This window comes from Thalia democratica, chromosome 4 (assembly GCF_965202585.1).
Source record: "Thalia democratica chromosome 4, ktThaDemo2.hap1.1, whole genome shotgun sequence".
Taxonomy (NCBI): Eukaryota; Metazoa; Chordata; class Thaliacea; order Salpida; family Salpidae; genus Thalia; species Thalia democratica.
Genome location: NC_139168.1, coordinates 28879273 through 28900877, shown reverse-complemented (window position 1 = coordinate 28900877; position 21605 = coordinate 28879273). Strand labels below are relative to the sequence as shown.

Genomic DNA, 21605 nt, shown 5'->3' with positions numbered 1-21605 from the left:
GAATTTCTATTTGTTATTTTTAATTATTTTTTTTAAGAATAAATTTATACTTATGAAATGCTTAAATTTTTTTTTGCTAAATATTGTTTGTTCAACAATTAAATAAAATGTTTAAATACAATTATTATAATTGTAAGATGTCGGTTATAGTCAAAATAAAAGAATTCTTTAACTATTAATTAGTTTAATATAAAGAAGAAAAACATTAATTCAATTTTTTGAACAATTTATTTATTTTTTAATTATTACTATTGAACGTTTATAATATTGAAACAATTTTTAACAAGTACTAACAATAACAAATTGTATGTTTTGTAAGAAATTCAAGTGACTAAAGCAAAACTAAACAGTTAACAAGTTTAATTTGAAATATAGCTGGTTCTAAAATTGTCGAAGTAGAAATATTCTCAATTATACTTATATATTGTGTAAGTAGTACATATATACAAAAATATTTTGCTAAAATAATTTGTACATTGTACTGGTCTTAAAGGTATTATGAATGAATAATTATTTTTCTAATGTTTAGACCAGCGGTTCTTAAACTAGGGTAAATTAACTTGTTTTAGGGGGTAAATATTCTTTATTAAAAGCTATGTAAATCAATATTTTAATTTTTATTTTTATATATAAATTAATATTCAACTGTAATTTTTTAGAGTTAAATGAACTCTTTAAGTTTTAGTATTTTTTAGATTTAATAAGCTTAAAGTTCAAAAAATTATTATTTTTCCCAAAATTCGATACTATTTTGTCATTTAGGATAAATTTGGTAATAATCTTCCAGAAAGGGTTAAAAAACGAAAAAAAGATTAAGAATTGCTGGTTTAGATTCAAATAAATGTTGAAAAATTTATTAATATAATTTAAAGGAAACTTTAAGAAATAAAAATTATGTAATAAAATTTTTAATTTAAGTAGGAACTGTTAAAGCTTAATTACTTTTAATAACTGTTTTTAAAAGATAAAATTTAAAACAGTTAATGTGTTTTCATAAAACCAGTATCTTTAAACTGCAAAAAGTAAAATAATCAATATAATATTTAAACACAAAAACTATAATTTGTTTAAAACTAACTATTCGAAACTTTAGCACTCATAAGTTATACAGAACTAAAACACTAATTAAAAAGATACTTGATAAATGATAGTTGAACCTAAGATTGCTTTATAATAGTTTTATTGTCAATAAATAATAAAATAAATTAGCTTTGTATATAAAGTTGTATTAAAAAATTTAAATTTAAGTATATCTAGTAAAATATTGAGTATTAAATATTTTTCTGAATATTGATTTATGAAGTTTAAAAAATAAATAGATGTAGTATCTTATCAATTCAGTGCAAATAGTTACAATCACAATTACGACGGCATTAGCCATACTTGAACATAGACATTTACTTGTAGCCTTTTATGACAAGTTACTTTAATTTTGTTAGCTATAAGTTTTAACAAAATCTTAAAATCAACCTAAACTCGTATGTCATATGTGTGTAGTTTGATCATATTTTAAATAGGTTGTAAACTGTTAAACTTTTTATTTTTTGATAAACCTATTATAAATTAAAAAAAAAAAAATTATTGACTAGAATTAATTTTATTTCACCAAATAAATATTGAACAGCTAAACATAGCATGTTTGAACACTCTGCAAATATGACTTATTTTTCTTTTAGTTAATAAGAAATTACTCTTTTTTTATCTTTGGTAGACATAATTACGTTCAAATAGCAATATGGATGTGAAAGGAATAGTCGACGATGCTCCAGCATTACTTGTTACAATGCTCATGTTGCTTGTGGTACTCTGGTGCATGCGAGAATTTGTTGCTTACTTGTACTACTGAGAAGAAAAGCTCGAACGATTTTTTGGTGTAAAAGCTCTGTTACGTGTTCATGCTTTCTTATTTGAATTTTTATCTAATATAAAAGCCTTAGTAATAAGTTTACTTTATTTAACATATACAATATTTACTTAAATATTTTTTGTGATAATATTTGTATTTTTATAAACAAATATGCTCTTGCTTTGATGAATGTGTATTTTACATTTGATTTCTCATTTTTGTTTTTAGCTTCTACTGACCAAGTTACATTAACTATTTTGTGTAAACATAAAAAGTTTTGTTTCATTCTCGTTTCGATACTTTATCGATGGCAATAAAGTGTTCACTATAAAATATTTTTAGTCATTTAATCTAAATGACAACTGCATTTCCATTTTTAGTAGATATAACTTCAAATAAGATATAAGTAAACTATCCTCTTTTAAATGTAATGTTTACAATATTGGATGAAGAACAATAAAAATTAGAAGTTAATAATAAATTTTCTTAAACTTTAAGTATATATATGGCTCTAATTTCGAAATTAAGTTACAAAAAATGCATAAAAAATTTAATGAATCCGGGCAAATATGAGATGATCATTCGAAGATTACTTTTAAAATTAATTGTAGTTTTGACCTATGCATATCAATAAGCAATTCTGAAATATTTGATAATACCAGTCTAATAGAAAGCTATATAATAGTAATGAAGCTTTTTCTTTTATATAATTATCTTGAAAACGATAATTTCAAATGTATTTCCAAAAAAGTTGTTCATTGTATAGTTAAAACACTAAATAAGTGGTTTCTACCGTATGCACTTGTGCATAGTAGTGTTAATAAAAATTGTTTTCCTTTTCACAGATTTATGCTAACATTAATTTTATAGCCATTTTCGCCCAATAAAATTGTTTCAGATTTTAAATCGCAACACTGCAATCATATTAAATTCAAAAATTTTTTGACACTATTGAAAAGCAAACATATGAAAATTAAAAAAAACTAATGATCCTGAAAACATTTGTGTATAAATGTATTTATATAAAAACGGTCTCCTTGCTTGCAAAAGCTTCTGTACCAAAGGTGTCCACTTAACCTAGGATCCTGAAAAAAAACAAGGAATTCGAGAAATTTTGAAAAAAAAAAGGAAGAGAAAATCTGCAATTTTAAGCAAAAATAACTAAAAAAAAGGAAAAACCTAGAGTTTCAAAAATTTTTTTATATTAATTAATGAACTTTCGATTTAACCCAAAAATCTATCATATATTTAAACAAAATTTTTGTCATTAAAATTTTTTTTTTTATTAAAAACTACATTAAAGTAACTTACAGTATCTTTTAAATGCTGTTATGCTATTTAATACATTTTTGTTACTTTATGGTTAATTATAAACTAAAAATAGCCAAAAAACGTGTACTTTCAAAAACCTGGAAGAAATTAAGAAAACCTGGAAGAAATTTCTAAAAAAATAGTGGCCTCCCATAGTAACCATGTTGTAGAATCTCATCAGTTTTTAAAAGTATTAAGTAGTATTTAATTAATAAAATAAATTAGAATTTATTGACTTAAATTATTAATTTTATACTATTTGGATTTGTGTGGAAATTACATTGAACACAATGTATCTCCCTAAGGCAGGTTTCTCAAATTTTTTTCAAAAGGCTTAAAATAAACTAAAAATGCTATGGCCCCCTCCAACAACATGATACTCATAAAACTAGCATAAAATACGCCTAAAACCTTTTTTTCTATTAATCAACCAACTCCAGAATATATTATGTAAGTTTCTAATTATGACCTTGTGGCTCCCTCTTTTACAGCTTGTGGCCCCCTAATTTTCCATAATATTTAGTATAAGTTTCAAAACTACCATAAAAACACCCAAAACTTTTTTTTACCTCTTCATTATCAACCCCAAAATATTTAGTGTAAGTTTCAAATTGTAATTTCATGGTTACCCTGTGGCCTCTTTACTGCTCATGCAACTACTTTTGGGAAACCCTGCCCTAAAGTAAAATAACTGTTTTTATATAGTTCAATTAAAATAGCAAGCTTCAGCTTTCTGCAACATTTTGGTTTTCAATCTGTTTGATCAGCAGTAAGTTTTGTATATTAAGAACAATATCAATTAAGTCTATAATTTTTTTTGTTAGGTATTTGGTCTCTAGACTGTATACAACTTTTATTTGAATCAAGTAGAGTGCAGTTTTAAGCCAGAACCTATTTTTGCTAAGTTACTGTGCATACTGTTAAAAAAATTTGTTTATCTATTTTTGAAGATCATTAATTATTAGCTGCTTGTAAGTTCTATTACCTAAATTTAAATATATAGTTTTAAACAGTTTTGATCTACTGGTCGAAAGTAATAGTAATGAAATGGGTCAATTTGAAATTAAGAAACAACTTATGCTGGCCTTTAAAAGTAAGTATACATAATTACATAGATATAAATGGGCAGTAACTTTGCAAAAATAAAGTTCTGGTTTTAAATTTAGAAAAAAAAAACAAAGTATGGAATTAAAAAAAAATATTAAAGTTCTAGTTGAAAACAAAAACCTTATTGTTTGCAAAGTTACTGCAAATTTATGTATCAAAATGGTATACATACTATTGGTTTTGTATATATGTGGTATAGTATTAAAATTTTAAGTTGATTAATACAGAAGTTATAATGTCAAAAAACAAAAAAATATTTTCAAAATCTATGCTTTGTTTAATTGATTTACTAGAAGTTATAGTATGTATAAAAATATTTTAATTATATATATTTGTATAAAATTAAGTTATTTAACTTGATAAATTAAATATTTCACACTGAGCCCACCTTAAGGGCTTTATTAATAAAAAAGTTTTCGCATTAGCCCAATATGTAGGCTGTGTCTCAAAGAAGCAACAGCCGTTGTATATGCACTAAAAGACAAGAGATGCCTAAATAAAAGAAGCGAGTTTGTATCGTCTTGTAGACATATAAAAAAAACGCTTTTAAAGTTTAACAAGTTTTAATTTCATCTTAAAATAATCTAAATTTCAATTTGTACCTTAATTTCATCTTTATCTCTTTCAATTATCTGTCGTAATATATATTTACTCACTGAAGTTTTATGAATTTTCGCCAGTTTATTGTCGATTGGTAAATTAATTTTTGCACAAGCCGTTTTGCATGATTTTTGATAGTTTCAAAATTAAGTCATAATCTATTTATGCTGAATTTTTTAACTTTCATTTGTGTTTTGTTTTGTGCTTTATTTTAAACTTGTTTTGAAGCTGATGAGTGCATAGGCACAAAACTCGAGTCCTTTGAGTTTTACATCTTGAAATAAACTTATATATATATATATATATATATCTATATTTATTATATATAGTTATTAATTATGGTATATATACATATCATAATTAATAACTATATTAAGAATATTAATAACTATATATACAGTAACTTTGCTAAAAGTTAGGTCCTTAATCTGTACTGCACTCTAACTTTCCTCCGTTGAGAAGTCTATAAAAAAACTGAAAAAATCTAGAAATTGTCCTTATTGTGAAAAACCTGGAATTTTTGAATTTAAGACAATGAAAACTTTGATATTTTACATAAAAATTACTATTAAATGCAAAAAAAAATCTCTTTTTATTCATAATTTTTAACTTAAAGTATTATTTTATCAACATTTAAAAGCATTCCTTTACATAAGATTTAATTTATTGCTAACAAGGAACAAAAGTTTTTGCAACCTGTAAATTTAAACTGTCTTTTAATAAGAGGTGTATTTTAGCCTGCACTCAAAGTTTTATTTTGATCAACTTAAAAAACATTATTAAAAAAAAAAGTTTTTGAATTCATACTTTTTTATACTAAAACTGGTATAACCTTATTTCTTTTTCAAAGAATTGGTAAAAAATACATTTTATTAAATATATTAAAACTGTTATATTTTAGATTTTTTCATTAAGCCTAACTGAATAAACAGTTACTGGGCCAAGTTTCCTGAAAAAAGTATTTATATGCATTAATTTGATGTTTATTTAACTACATGTAAAATAGGTTAGGTTTGCTGCAATGTTTTATTTTTCAACTTTTTTTTTATATTGCAAAATCTAAAAACAGGTTTAAGAAAAATTTAGAGTCTTAATTTACAGCAAAAATATATTTTTTTATTTCAGATTTTGCAGCATAAACACTTTTGAAAATAATTGTTATGTATAATTTAATGTAAGTTAAAAAATATGAATTATTTTGCTTTATTCACTATAGTAAGATAAGAAAAAATTATAATTTTTGTTCTACTAAAGTAAATAAATTGAACTTTATATGTACAATCTTAATAATTTACCAGAATTATTTAATTGAGAATAGTTAGTTTTAAGTTGAACACAACAAAATGAGGTTTCTCTTAATTCTGACGGTATCACTTCTTATCATCTATGGTAAGTTAATTTTTCTGTTTAAATTTATTCATTATTAAAATCATATATATTTAATAAATATTTAAATGATTTGTTTACTACAAACATATGTTTTGAAAAAATTTAATAACTACCATTACATTATATTATTAAAGTGATGACTTTGTTTTAGCTGTTTGTCGGAAATACTTTCCATAAATACAAGTTAACCTACAAGTTGTTAGTGTTTCTATGTTTTAAAACTTTCTTTTGAAATGGATTAAAAGGCAAGTTTTAACTTTATTAATGAGTTCATCTTTGTTTTTTGGTAGTTGTTGAGTTATGTTTTTTTTGGAAAAAAATCCATTATTATTATTTTCAAAAAAAGGACAAAATATTAAAAAAGTGTAAGTAATTTGAGAAAATAGATTATCAAAACTTGTATTAATCCCAGTCTATTTTAACTAAAATTTAATTTATAAACTCAAAAACTAAGTATTTTTTAAAAAGTCTGCAATTCTTAGCTTAATTCCTAATATCTAGCATTTACTGGAAAACTTAGCAACACTAAACCAAATGTAATTTCATATCATTATATTTAGTAAAGTATAAATATGTGGTTAAAAATTGTTTAAAGTTCATTATTTAAGCAAATCTTAAAAATATGTTATTTTATATAGACTACTTTGTATTTGATCTTCAATGATTTTGGTTGACATCTAAATTCGATGACCTAATATAGTATTTCATTTACATTATTAAATTAGTTTCCAGTTTTTTCAAGCATAAAACCACTACAAGTGTAAAAATTTTTACTTTCATCAAGTCTAAGTCTTGTTGTCAAAACAAAAGAAAAAAAAATGTTGTAGAAAAACTTTTAGTAATTATAGTTAATTTGGTTGTAAAAATCTGTTTATATGGGGAAACTTAAAAATAAGTTTAGCTTAATATAAGTTAAAGTTTTTGTAAGAAATTTATTTTTTTTAATAATAATTTATTTAGTTAATAAACACTAATTAAAGTAATCAACAAACTTATGATAAAAAACAATCAAATTACTTATAGCCATTTTACACTCAAAATATTTTCATAAAACATAAGAAAAGTTTTAATCATTTAAACTTTTAAACAAATTTGTACTCTTATTTAAGTTTTTTAAGGTACAATAATTTGTTTAGAACTTTTATATAAAAAGTAGTTTTAATTTTATACTTAAAAGTTTTGGCAATGTTTCCACACGTTGAACACAAAAAAAAAATCAAAACACTAAAAAAAATTAGTATAAAAAATACCCTTTGGTCATCAAGTCGTACACCACCTGCTTAAGTTAAAACTATAATACGCCAAAAAAAAGTTAACAGTCAAAACTGTCTAAACTCTGATTTTAAGTTATCTAAATTGAAAAATTTGACATACAAGCTTATATTTACAAATCAGGTTGCAAGGCTGAAAAGCTGGAGTTTCAGTCACCAAAACTTGTAAAGTTTGGAGAAACTGCCTTGTTGAAATGCGTTAATAACTTGTCAGCAGTCTCTGACCTGTTGAATGCTGGTTGGACCGCGAAATGGAAAGTCACTGATGGAAATGTAAGTGTTTCAAAATAAAAATATTTAAAGTAAGTTTTCACTTCTTTTTATTCACTTGAAAAAAGATTAAAAAAGTTAAGACCTGTGTTTTTTAGTGATAAAAAATGGATATTCACTTTTAGATTTTTGTTAGTGGTATGAGTTTTTTTAATGCATAATTTTACAAATTTTTCTTCTTACAAAAAAATAACTAAATTTATAAGCCCTAAATATGTAAATAAGTAATATTAGGAACAGAGAGTGCAAATTTTTTACTAGTCTTTGGTATACTGAACTTTCCTTACTGAAATGACAAAATTTATAACTAATAAAAAAAAGAACTGAAACTAAACTGTTTTATGAGCTTTAAAATGTCAGTCTAACCCACTGAAACCAGAGTAACAAATAAAACAGTACTTAAATTGGACCATGTGTACTTTCAAAACATTTTGAAAAACATATGTTTAATGATTATTCATAAGAATTTAGCTACTGACTGAAAGTTTTTACAACTACAAGTCATACAATGTTATTGCTTAGTTTTTTGAGCTGTAAAAATGTGTTAGTTTTTGGACTACAAGATTCTTGTTTTATCATAACTTATGGCTTAAAGTAAATTATAAATTTTCAAAAAATACTAATTTTTAAATTTATTGTCTGTGTTAATAACCTCAGTTTAGTTATTAAAATCTTTGGAAATCACAACCAAAGTTATAAATTGAATTATAATCAACCATTAAGAACTCAATTAAGATATTTTGATAAGTAATTAATTGATTACAAAGTTGAAACATTTGTTTTTATTGTAATTTATTGTACATAGAAAAAATAAACTATCATAAAAATTAAGTTTCTCCAACTTTTGAAAAAAAAACAAACAAACTTAATGTTAGATAGTATTATTTCTTATGTATGGTAAGTTTTTAGTTATTGTTAGTAATTTATAATTAAAATTTAAAATTGTTGACTTTTAGAATATTATAATGTAATACACACTTGTACATGTTATTCAACATCTATTCATACAATATTATTATTAACAATTTTTTGGACATTTTTTTTGTAAACTGAATACTTTTAAACAGGACACATCATTAATTAATTTTGAGAAAAACGATGCGGCAACTGAGGAGTACAAAAATTCACCTGATCAGTTCAAGGGCAGATTTGAAAGCAAAACTATTATAACTGGAGATGGTGAGTGTTAATATTTGTTCTCAGTTTTACTTTATTAAATGCATAGTGATTTGAAAGCAGTTTTGTTTTTAATCAAGTTTGTCCATACCTTTGTTTGTATTCCACTTTTTTTTTAAAGAAATACGTATCAAAAATTTTAGTGCACTTTTTAAAATAGGAGTAAAACTTTACATTGTAGTTGTAGAGAGCTGCTAAAAAACCTGGAAATAAGCAAATAAATATTTTCAATTATAAAAGGTGTTGAAATGGTAGCTACACTCGCAAACATTACTGCGAGCGACGAGATCTTGTACAAGTGCGAGTTTGAAATTGGTAAGGGCTCTGAAATGTTCAGTTACACCGGACAGGGCTCCTTCAGAGCGTTCCACCAGCCTGAAGTTGCGGTCAACAACGTCAACAATCCGCTCGACCTTGAAACTTCTGTTGAATTGGGTTAGCTGTTTGAAAATTAACAATTTAAAAGAGTCCTTAATATTGTTTTTTGTCTGACATTAATTTAACTAGAAAAATTAACTAAGAAACTAGTTTTTCTTATATTTAGTTTAAAAGGGCTCTTAATAATGTTTTTTGTTGTTAATGAATTTAATAAAAAAAAAATTATTTTTTCTTTTATGAACTTATATACTGAAGTCTTTAAAATTGTAGAGCTGGTTTTTTGTTTAATTTAAAGCTTTTTCTAGTTTGTATTGTATAAATGTTTATACTTTAACAAGTAATATATTAAATATTTTAATAAACAATTTTTTTTTCTAAATCATAACTAGTTATAAAAATGGATTAATAACAAATGATTCAAGTTAAGCTTATAATTATAACAAATAAGTTATATTGCTTCAGATAACGGCACAGTTGTGATGGAGCCAGCCACAAATGAAGTATTGGTAGCAACTTGCACCATCACCAACGCCTACCCGAAACCCATGGCTATTTCGTGGTTCTCAATTGATGGTATGTTCTTGTTAAATTATTATTTTTTAAAAATGTTTTGACTAATTACAAAAATAATTATATTGAAGTGTTATAAAAATTGACTATCATCTAACAGTTTCTTTAGTTTTTTTGAAAATCCTTGTAATCAAAGCTACGCTTACACAAACTTAATTTGAGTTTGCTAAAATTAGATAATATACAATAATTCCTAAGAATTTGGAGAGAAATGGTTAAAAATGTAAAATAAAACTTTTCTTTTGTGCACACAAAATTTTAATAATATTATCTTTTATTTTTCATTGTGATTAGCATTAATATCATGTAAAGTGCGACTACAGTTTTTAAACACATTTTCTGAGCGCTGTTTAAACTTTCCGCCAACTTCAAGACACGACGAGAGGCGGTGTTGAATCAGCGATAGAAGGAGATTTCATGGATGAGGCGAAGTTCGTGCAGAACGCAGACAAGTCGTGGAACACCGCAAGTGACGTTTCCCTCGCACCCGACCTGGGCCTCCATCTCAAGAGGCTGCAGTGTCGCGTTGATTTGGGGTACGGGTACAAGAGCGTGGAGAGCGGCAGTCTTCTTGTCAATCGTTAGTGATTAACAATGCATAATGTATACACAAGTATAAGTTTTGATATTTACACAAAACTGTTTTTATCAGGTAAATTACTTATTTGAAATGTATACTATTCAACTTTGTTAAATATTGATATATAATAGCTTAAAAAATTAAAATTTCACAACTAATTTTAGTTTAGTTATTTTAACTGCAGTCAAAATGCATGTCTTTTATACAAGCCAAATACAACTAGCATTTTTTAAATTTATTTTTTTAATTTTTTAAATTTTTTTTGTTGTTTCAAAAAATTAAGTTTTAATCGAAGAATTGTCCGAAACAAAGTTTAACTTCCAAAAATTAAAACAACTAATGTTACTATATTTATTTTTTTTTCAACTAACGTGTTACTAAAACAAACTAATATGCTAACCTGCAGACCCGACAACTGACGTGAAATTGTCAGTATCAAGAAAAAACGTAAAAGAAGGGAAATTATTGCAGGTTTCATGTAAAACCGATGGATATCCATTGATTGATCATGTAAGTTGGGTACAAAATTTATAAAAAAAAAACTGCGTTCAGTGATTCATTTTCAATTGATTTCTTTAAATATGTAAACTAAAGTTGTTCAAACTGATAATTCAAAAATTGTTGTTTCAGATGTTGTAAACACTTATAGGCGTATTTAATCAAAAAAAGTAGGTAGACGTGCGAAACGAAAAAGTAGTTTTGCTAATTTTGTTTCAGATAAACTTGTACAAAATTGACAACGGTGAGGAAGTGCTGATCAGCGCGACCGAGACGGAGTACGAGCAAGCCGTTGTTTTCGAGAAGAAAGCCCACAGGAGCGACAGCGGAACATACGTGTGCAGGGTGGGCGGCATTGAAAAAGTGGCGCGCGTCGACGTACAGTGTTAGTTGAAGTTTCGTACAAGGTGCAGTGTTCGTGCGCGTCAGGCTAAGTCAGTTTTTTTGAAAAAAAATTGGAAAACGTCAGGCTAAATCAGTTTTTTTATTTAAAAACTTGAGAATCTCAGTTTTTCTCAGTTCGAATGCTTGAAAATTGTTGATTAAAAAAATTCAGAAATCTTGAGAAAAATTGAGGTGTTAATTTATTTCTAAATAAAGATTTGGTTATTAAATTCAAAATCAGTCAGTATTTGTAAAAATAAATGCTTAATTAGGTGACTGTAAAAAAGGAAGAATAAACGCGTTATATCTAAACACACAAGTAAAAGCTTGCTCGGATACCAGCCTGGTTTGGTGTAAAGTTCTTCTGTGGTAAAGTTGTAACTTTTGAGTTAGTTATAACTATTTTAACTTATATTAGAAACATACTGTTAATATAGAAACTTTATTTTACTATCTTTTTTTTTCCGATTACTCAAGTCAGTTAAAACAAAATTTTACATTAATTAAAGGATACTTCGCTAGCAAATGAAGATTTTAATGCTAGCAATGTAACTTTTTAAAAAAAAATAAATTGTGGATAAACAAAAGACACATTAAAAAATTAATAATTAAGAGGAAACCGCATATTATTATGTCACAATATGAAAATGTATATTTTCAGTTCTAGACATTAGCTAGCATAACCAAAAATTGTTCTAGCTTATGCAAACTTGTGTGCTTTTAGTTTGATAGTTCAGGAGCAACAATAAACGTCTCAACTTGCATCTATTCTATTTGAATGTCATGTTTATTATAGCTGATAATCTCATTAACATTATGTAGTAGTTTATTATTTAAGAATAAGTTCACGAGTCAACAAACTTGTACTTTAAAATGCTTAATGTTACTCAGATTACGACGATCAAGTGGTGATGAAGCCTTCCACGACGGACGAGCTGACGGTTGGCGACAGCATCGAAGTATTCTGCACTCACAACTCCCACCCCCGACTAACCGTCATGATGAAGAGGCCCGGTGGCGAATGGCTGGCTACTGAAAGTATGTTTACTTATGTAGTGTTTATGTTGGTTTTTTTTAAAATTTAGGTTGAAAAATGTTTTGAGTTAGTTTTAAAGATAGTTGTATGAAAGCAAACAATGTGCTTTTTTTAGTGTTATTGTTTTGTTATGAAATTCTTTAAACTCTTTCTTAATTTTTTTTAAATATTTGCATATTTAGTATACGTCTGAAGTTTCAGTCTGTAGTAAAATTATTTATCAATAATCTATTTTTGTTATAATACCCAAACAGCATTTATTAAAACTAGTGTTTATTAACTGGTCAATTATTTTTACATGAACAACATCAGGGGTTGGCAGCCATTTGTAACTCGCGGGCCAATTTTCCGAAGAAAAATTGCTGGCGGGCCGCACTAAATTAGAAAAAAAACCTTAGAGGGCCACATTTATTTAAAAAATGTTGTAGTAATCAGTATAAAATTATTATTTAAGATCAAAAATCTGATTAATTGAACAATATTAGAGCACTAATGAAGAGTATTTATTGAATTAAGAGCCTAACTGCAAGTTTTTATTAAAAATTCTTTAATTTTTACTGTTTTTAAAATGTATGTTTCTGGCTGAAAAGGAGCTTGCGGGCCGCAGCCTTTAAGTTTGAGGGCCGCATTTGGCCCGCGGGCCGCACTTTGTCAACCCCTGAACTACATAAACTTTTAACTTTTATTTGAAATATATAATATAACCAATATTTATTTTAACAGTTTAAAACTAACAAAACAATGTTTCATTCCTATACTTGCATATAGGAGATCCTCAGTTGTTGTAAACAGGTCTTATTCATAGTTGTTTTGTTAGTAATAAACTGTTAAAATAAATATTGGATAAAAATCTTCTTTAAGACATTTAAGTCGTGAACTTTAAATTGTTTAATGTAAAACAAGTTAAATATTATATGTAATATAAAAAAAATCAAAAGTGGTCTTGGACTTGTTTTTTTCTATGACTTGAAAAAACTTGAATAAACTTTATTGATCATAAGTTGTTAATAAAGCTACTATTGACTAATTACTTAAGTTAAGTTTTATTTTACTACGAAGCAACCATTGTATAGGTCTTAACCATTAAAAAGTACACTAAGTTTTACACCACTTTAAATTGCTTATTATTAACCTTCATATATTTTATTAAATGTATATTTTTAAACTATGATATATTATATATATTTATTTTTCATATATATATTTCAATCTTTAATGAGATAATTGTCTTTGTCGAACTGGTAAACATAAAATACAAAAAGTTGGTTACCCTACTAATATTTGCAACAGAATTGGTAGTACTATACGGTCAGGCAAAAGACAGTGGCAAGTACCAATGCAAAACGAGTTCGAGAAAAGTTCAGATGTCGACCTACGACGTTCAGTTCACAGATTCGTGCAGGCCTCAAATGCAAACCAATGTGAGTTTTATTACATTTCTACTTCTATTATTTATTTTTAAACAAAACATCTTCTCAAGTTAGTTTTATTAATAGAATATCAGCTTAACTCTGTATAAATTAAGTAAACTAGAATTGATTTAAATCTGTCAAATAAATAATATACTTGATGGTTTCGTAGCTTGATGTTCCTATTAAGTTTTTTGTTAGTTATAGATAAAATTTATCTGATTTATTTTCATAAAAAGTAATATTTTTTGCTACAGCTGACCAAATCGAGCGAAGGCAACTTTGTGGTGTCGGTCAGCTGCACGACGGAACACGCGAATCCGCCTTGCGACATTCAGATCGGATCGAACGACGGCTTGCGAGTCAACGATCACTTGCAACGACAAAACTCGCTCACCAAGCAGTTTGTTGTTGGTTCTAACGGAATGTCCACCATACCCACTGTTAGTTGTTAATTGTAACTTAAAACTAAGAATTTTATAACCGTGTAATTTTTTTGAAGTTTTCTTCATACTATATTTTTTTAATATATACGCAACAGTTGTTATTACACTACTTAGAGTTGAATAATGATTTTATCTATATAAATTTATCTATTTCTCATCATTGTGACTAAGTATTTTCGGTTTATTGACATTTGTTTCAAGTTAACTTAACTGGAAATCATCTAAACTTACTTCATATTATCTTGATGTACTTTGTTTAATAGTTCTGAATTTATTAAAAGGTATTCACCTCAACACATAGAATTAAAGTCAACAAACCTACCGAGTAAAATCGAGTGTCTAACACTGTTTGCTCAAACTTTCTACATAAACTGTTTAGTTGTTTATATAAAAGTTTTAACACGTACAATGGTATTTGTTTTGATATTAGCAAAAGTTTTTTAAATGAAATATATTAATGTATATAAAAAAGTCACTTAAAGATTAAATTTCAAGTTAAGAAAGCAGTTAAGAACATTAATGCCTTATTTAAGAAGCTTGTGAAACTCATTTTTGATTTTATGTTAGTTTAAATAAAAATAGTAAAATAACAGGTTGCTCAGTTAGCAATGTAAAATATGAAAAAAATAAATAATAATTTAGCCCCATATGCCTTTAGTCTTAATGTGTGGTATTTCTAAATTTTATTTAAAAGTTAATAACAATAGGTTTCTGTTTAATCTAAAATTAAGAAAAATAATTCATACTAATTTTAAGTTTAAATGTATATTCAAATTTTCAAGAAACTTAAACTTTCTTGAAATTCTTGGTAATAAATAACCGAAAACAATCACGTTTTCAGTTTTCATGCCACGCTTCCAATATGTTGGGACGAAACGTAACGGAGATCAGCGGGCCAAATTTACCAACGGAGGGAGGATCGTCAACTCTGATGATCTTTGTCATCATATCGGTGGTGACATCTCTACTCGTCGGACTTCCGCTCGCCTACTACAAATGCTGCAGTTAGTCAATACTTGATGTTAATTAAACTTTATAACCTGCTTCATATGACTAGTGCTTCATACGAATTAATTTTCATAAACAGCTTCAATTCTTGTTTTTTAAACTTTATCTTTAAGCTACATGAATAATTTGTTTTATTTACATTGTGAAACTTTGAAGAAATAAGTAATGAACTATTTAAGATAACTTAGTTTCTCCTAATAATTCTATACGTAATATAAAGCTATAATTGCTTAATAACCTAAATAATTAACTTAACTATTAAGTGTACATTGAAAAGACATCTTTGCAATTTAGTTGTAGAACCTTTCATATACCTACTAACTTAGACTAAAATGTGTATTATCTCTAATATTAATAGTGTATTGTTGAGAGTGATATTATCAAGTTTGTTTCAAAGAGAACAGTACTTTAGTTTTGGCGCTAATGAAACTACTAGGACTGATTGTCTTGCGTTAGCCTGATAGTTTGCTTTATTATTTCCTCATTGTTATATAAAGTCATAATAAGAATACAAAGCAATCATGTATAACTGTAAATTAAATATAATTAGGTATATATATCAATGTAAATGTATTCTTCTTATACTAATATTTGGTGATGATCTTGAAATACAAATTCTTACATGCAAAAATATATTGTATAGTTTTTTGGAAATATTAATTAATCTACCACATAAATAAAGCCATGTAAATAACTTTGTTTAAAATTCAACTAAAGTCTCAAGTTAGATTAGAGCTTCCAAAAATAGTTTTTACAACGGCCTCTTTTATTAAATATTGCCGCTTTACTGTTAATCATCAATTTACTTTTTTGCCGCCGTACTAGTTATTAACCCCTATTATATAAAAACGCTCTTCTTGAGAAATCTTAATGCAGACATAGTATAATAGATAGCAGCATCCACACAACTAATCAAGTCCCATCTTGTTTCCCCTACCCAGGCACATACAGACAACGTTACAGACTGACCTGCTGGCTGAGAATATATTTGCATTGCATGTGCAGAAACAAGGATCGTCATGTAATTTGTCCCTGCAAAGACGATTACGGAAACATCATTTGCTGCTGGCAAACAGGTTTAAATGTTTAGGTCTTCATTGGAAATCTTTAGTAGTGATATTGGACTCAATAAGTTGTTTAAAAGAAGAACATCTCTGTTTTGTTTTGTTAAAATGTTCTTTTTTAACCCGGTTTCATGTGAAGATGTTTTAAAACTTGTCTTAACCTGAAGTTAATAAATGACTGTTTCAAATTAAACAATTGATATAATTATCATTTTTGAAGTTTTTATAATAATAAGACCCTAGAAACTAAACTTTTAAATGTTTAAAACAAACAAAGGCTGAAAAAATAGCATTAAAACCCAAACTTTTTTTTCCTTTTTTCTCCCCGCAAAGGAAGAAGAAACACGGAAGACACTTCGAACATGAATTTCCAAAGAGGGTATTACCCGTCTCCCGAGGACCCCGACGCTCCCTACCCGCCGCCCAGGATAACCATGCGGGAGCGGCTCGAGTGCTACATGAGTGGGAGGAGGGTGGTGACTCCCCCGAACAGCTACCCCTCCTACGATGAGGACACGAGTACTTACGACGACGGCGAGGTCACCCAGGGCATGATCGATCGCCTGAACGAAAAGTTCAGACGAATGTGGCCGGATGAAAGTAGCAGAATGAGTGGCGAAGTTGATAAGAGTCCTTCGAAACTGGATGGAGTTGTTTCTTCCAATGCGGTCAAAGGCTCAAAAGGAAATGTGCTGAGCTGTTCTGACGGACATAAAGGTGGAGTGAATCGAAAAGTGAAGAAAATGATGTCTAAACACAATAAAAAGGTTTGCCAACAAGTTGAAAAAAGTTTTGTAGAAAGTTGTGATGAAGGTTATTTGAGAATTACAAACAAAAAACGTATTATTGTTGATGATAAATCAATGGGTGCAGAGACTGACAATTTCGAAAAATGTGGAGAAAAAGCAACTAGTTCTGATAAGAATGAAAATGATAAGTGCGTACAGAACAATGGCCTAACTGTTATAAGTGATGAATCTCTTAAAACACAGGCTAAAAAAGTTGAATGTTCTGAGCAAAATTTAGTAATTTCTAATAATAATAATGTCGACGTAACTCAAAAAGTTGAACAACTTGACTGTAACAGGGCTCATTTTTTTGAAACTAAAAACGTTATTAAATCTTTTGAAAATAAGGTAGGTTACTTTCTAGAATTAGAAAAGGATAACAGTACCTATTTCGAAGAGCCTGATTTTATAAATACAAAAAAGTTTTCCGTTAAGGTTAAAGATAAAGGTCGTTTGTCCGAAGATATAGACTCTACCGGCAACAAAAATGACATTAGCGCAGCAACCAACAATCCAAACCCTTCCAGCAGTATTAAAGAATTTTTTTATGAAGAAAGCATTTTAGACTGTTCACCAAGATCCAAAGGGTCTATTGAGAAGTTCAAAAAAAGTCTTGATAACATTTCGCTCACTTCCGACACAACCGGGCTGGTAACTGTAAATGAAACTGATAACTTTGACGAGTCAGTCCTAATTCGCTCCTTACAAATAATCAAAGATGAAACTCTAAATCTGAAAGACCGAGAGCAAAACCAAGACAAAGTTTGTTATAATCATCAAGTTAAATCTCCTATAATAACTCATACTGATAAAGTGACTAGCAAGGTTGAAACTCCGAAAGCTTCTTCAAATCTTATGCCTTCTTTTTCGATAGTTAGTGACAAAACCTCTGCTAACAACAAAGTCGAAATAGTCAATGATCTTAAGATTAAATTTGCTGCTATGAATGACAGTAGTTTTAAAAAGAGCCCAATGAATAATTTGGGAACTAGTGAGGAGGCGGGTTATGATAATCTTATGAGAAGAAAGTGTGACACAAATTCAATATCAAAAGTAAAGTCTCATAAACAAACTGATACGAAACTTTCAAATGTAAATAAACTGAGCAATATTGATAGGCACTATGAAGCTCTTTTTCCTGATGTTAGAAAAAACAAACCGTTAGAAGCAAAAGTATCGAACGAAAATCCTGATAAATTAGTAAATTTTAAAAGTATACCTGTGATTCGTTTACAAGCTCCAGATCAACATGTGGAAGAACTTACCACCCAAACAAACAGTAAGTTAGATGAACCGAGTATTGATTCCAACCAAAGTAGCCACAAGTCAAATGAAATTATGACAGAAAAAATAATGAGCAATAAAAGTTTGAGTGTTTGTAATTTCACGCCTGATAAAGGTACAGGTCCCGCTTTGAACGACTATAAAGTTTCAACATCTCATAGCATTACATCTTCCACTGAGAAACCGAAATATCGCACTTTCAAACACATGTTCACACCTTCCCCGAAACCGCACCAGAGTAGAAATACTTCAAGGAAGCTTGGCGGTATTTTTGGCAGGAAAAAAACCAGCAAAGTTGCGAGGAAGCCCATGGAGGCAAATTTTGAGTTTGTAGAAGGTTTGAGTTTAAAGCATAATATACGCACCTAACACGTATTAATGCATTTTATATGTATATTTATACCTCTGTTTATTTATATTTTTGTTGAGCACTAATAAGTTCATACAAAAAGACAAGAAACCAGTAAATTTGTTTTAAGTGTTGGTTGTTTTAATTTGATGTTTTTAATAAGGACGCTAAATAGCAAGTTTGCAATATTACATAGGTATATAGTTATCCGTGAGTAAAAAAAAATAAGTAATGTAACAAACAATTTAATGTGTTGTATAAACTATATGTATGTCTACATATAGAATTACAAAACCATGATTTTTAATTAAAGTAAACAAAAGAAATAAATAATATTATGCTTTAAAAATTAGTAATGTACTTAAATAAACCATTGATACTCTAATTGTACTCTTATTTATTACTAAATAATATAACTAACACTTTATTCAAAACTTTTTTTCTAATAATATTATAAGCTTAATTTTTTATTGACATTTATGATAAAGATAGATATTTACTTAAACTTATAATATTACTTTATTACAATTTTTTTTTTCAGAAAAACCAGCCAATGAAAGCCACATTAAAGGGTGAGTATTATAAAATGTTTTTTATAATCAAATATATTAAAGTTAAAATGCTTATGATTGCGATTAGAAATTCAAACAATATCTTTGATTAATTGCATTTAGTTTAATCTCGTTAATTAGTATCTGAATATTAATCTCGTTTCATTTATATATTTTAACAATATGTTAAAGTTATACTTTTGTGAGTATAGAAGCAATGAAACTAACATTACTTGATAAACTTTTATAATTTATTCAAGAAAATGGAGTATTTGTTTTAATTTTTATTTACATAATTAGTAAATTTGGTAAAAAGTTTTTAATTGTTTATTTCAGAAAACAATTGGATACGGCTGAAGTTGAAAAGTTATAAGCTGGAGATCTTGGTGTTAGTTTAAATAATTAATATAAACGTACGTACATGTAATAATTAAACAAATTTATTGCAAGTTTTATGAATGGCGTTGCTGAAATTCAAGTAATAAAACTTGTGTATAAAAAGGTAAATATATTTTACGTTAAAAATACATTAAGTTTAGTTTTCTTCAATATAAACACAGTTATAAAATGTTATGAAGCTATTTTTATTTTTAAGTCAATACTAGTGAAAAAACAAATACAATAGTACTACTCCAAACATCAATTTTTATTGATAAATACAGTTTCAATTCTATATAAGGTTTAACTTATTAAAGTCGTGTAAATTAGTCGGTTATTTAAATTGATGCATAAACAAATGTTTATAGATACAGTCACTCAATTGAAAACTATATATTCAAAGTAATGAAAAAGTTGATAAATGGGTTGTTTTGAATGCATGGGCTGTATATAAACATTAACATTATTTTGGCTACTTCTTTTAGGTTATTTTTCTTGAAAGATATAGCAGAATTTTGACAATATTTTGTGGTCTAACCTACTTCTAATGATAACGAAAATTAAGAACAAAGTCAGTTAAAAACTATAAAGACTTATATAAAGTTAACTTAAAGTAAAGATTTTTGTCTGATTTCGATTAAATATAGAGATGTTTACTTAAAATTTTACTAGTTTTTTCTTTGTTTTATAACTAAAACTATTTTTTACAGCATAATTTATATGAATAAAATTGTATAGTTAACGGAGCAGCTATTTAAAACAAATCCAAATAAAAACCTCTTTAAATCATTGTTATCATATATTGAGATTTTATATTTGAGATATAAAGTTAATTCTGTGGAAAAAATACTTAACAAAATTATTAACAAAGATAAGAATTACCATTATATAATAAAAACAAATGATTCAATAAATCAATTTATCAAAATCATCAAATCCAAAAAGTAGTCTGATAGTTTGATCCAAATATGTTTTTTAACGGTGAACAAGAAAATAAGTAAAGAGTTTTATTTAAATGTTTCAATATAAACCATTGATATTTTCTTAAATTGTTATTAACCATATGTTTGTTGAATCTGTTAAAATAAAGTTTGGCTCAGTTTATGTAAGGATTATCACTTCAAATACTTGTAGTATGTCTTCTGAATTTTTTCTCTATGCAACTTGTTTGTGTTAAGCTTTGACTTTAATAATTAAATTTTAATTATCCTTCCGTAATATCTAGTTAGAAATCAATTAAATTTGTATTTGAGCTACTAAACAAAATAGGTCATTTCAATTTATAGTTTGAAAATCTTTACAAACTGTAGAGTTAAATTTAAGTTAACATTTTGTAAATAAAAGTTTACTTTAAAACTTAATTAAATGTATAATTTTTTTTGTATACCTAACAGTTTATTTTATTTACAGGTTAAATTAGACATCTGAGCCCACTGATGGAGTTGTGACGTAATAGTTTCTATGTGACGTCATAGAAAAGTTTATTTAGGTTGAAATTGCTAGGTTGTATATTTCGTTACACATAGAAAATTTTGTGTTGAAGTTTTTATTAGGAAATAAATAATTTTGTTCACAGTGTAGCTGCCTTTCGCTTTCAAGTAAAAAATGATTTAATTCAAACAGTACTTGTTAAAGTATTAATTCTTTCATATAAAAAACTTTACGTTTTCCTACACGTGTTTTAGTTTAAAAAATGCTAAAAATATTATGTTGAACTTGAATAATTTTGTTTTATTTTTTTGTTCAATTATGTCTTTTTGTTTTCATTTTAACTTTTTCATAACTTTTTTGTTTGACTTAAATCCTGACATTTTATAAAAATTACACATCACCAAGATACACAAAAAAAAGTTCATTGAATTTTAAATCTGACATAAAGTTCAAACAAATTTAATCACTAACATTAATACAT

General features: G+C 26.9%; 1 protein-coding gene across 1 annotated transcript; it reads left to right on the top strand.

The window, feature by feature from the left end:
* Window positions 1-6161: 6161 nt before the first annotated feature.
* Window positions 6162-21358, top strand: LOC145834679 (uncharacterized). Its single transcript, XM_082942174.1, has 15 exons — window positions 6162-6253; window positions 7649-7797; window positions 8862-8973; window positions 9211-9405; window positions 9811-9921; window positions 10292-10498; window positions 10905-11008; window positions 11216-11381; window positions 12272-12418; window positions 13707-13837; window positions 14083-14268; window positions 15113-15275; window positions 19306-19336; window positions 19652-19703; window positions 21104-21358. Exons 1-14 carry the CDS (start codon window positions 6208-6210, stop codon window positions 19686-19688), a joined length of 1785 nt encoding a protein of 594 aa, XP_082798300.1. The 5' UTR covers window positions 6162-6207; the 3' UTR covers window positions 19689-19703; window positions 21104-21358.
* The last annotated feature ends 247 nt before the right edge of the window (window positions 21359-21605 follow it).

What these genes read in the sequence shown, in the direction of transcription:
- LOC145834679 (XM_082942174.1), top strand. Translation starts at nt 6,208, where the DNA reads ATGAGGTTTCTCTTAATTCTGACGGTATCACTTCTTATCATCTATG. An exon ending in ATCACTTCTTATCATCTATG is followed by an intron (nt 6,254 to 7,648) that starts GTAAGTTAATTT and finishes TTTACAAATCAG; the next exon opens with GTTGCAAGGCTGAAAAGCTG. An exon ending in CGGCAGTCTTCTTGTCAATC is followed by an intron (nt 10,499 to 10,904) that starts GTTAGTGATTAA and finishes GCTAACCTGCAG; the next exon opens with ACCCGACAACTGACGTGAAA.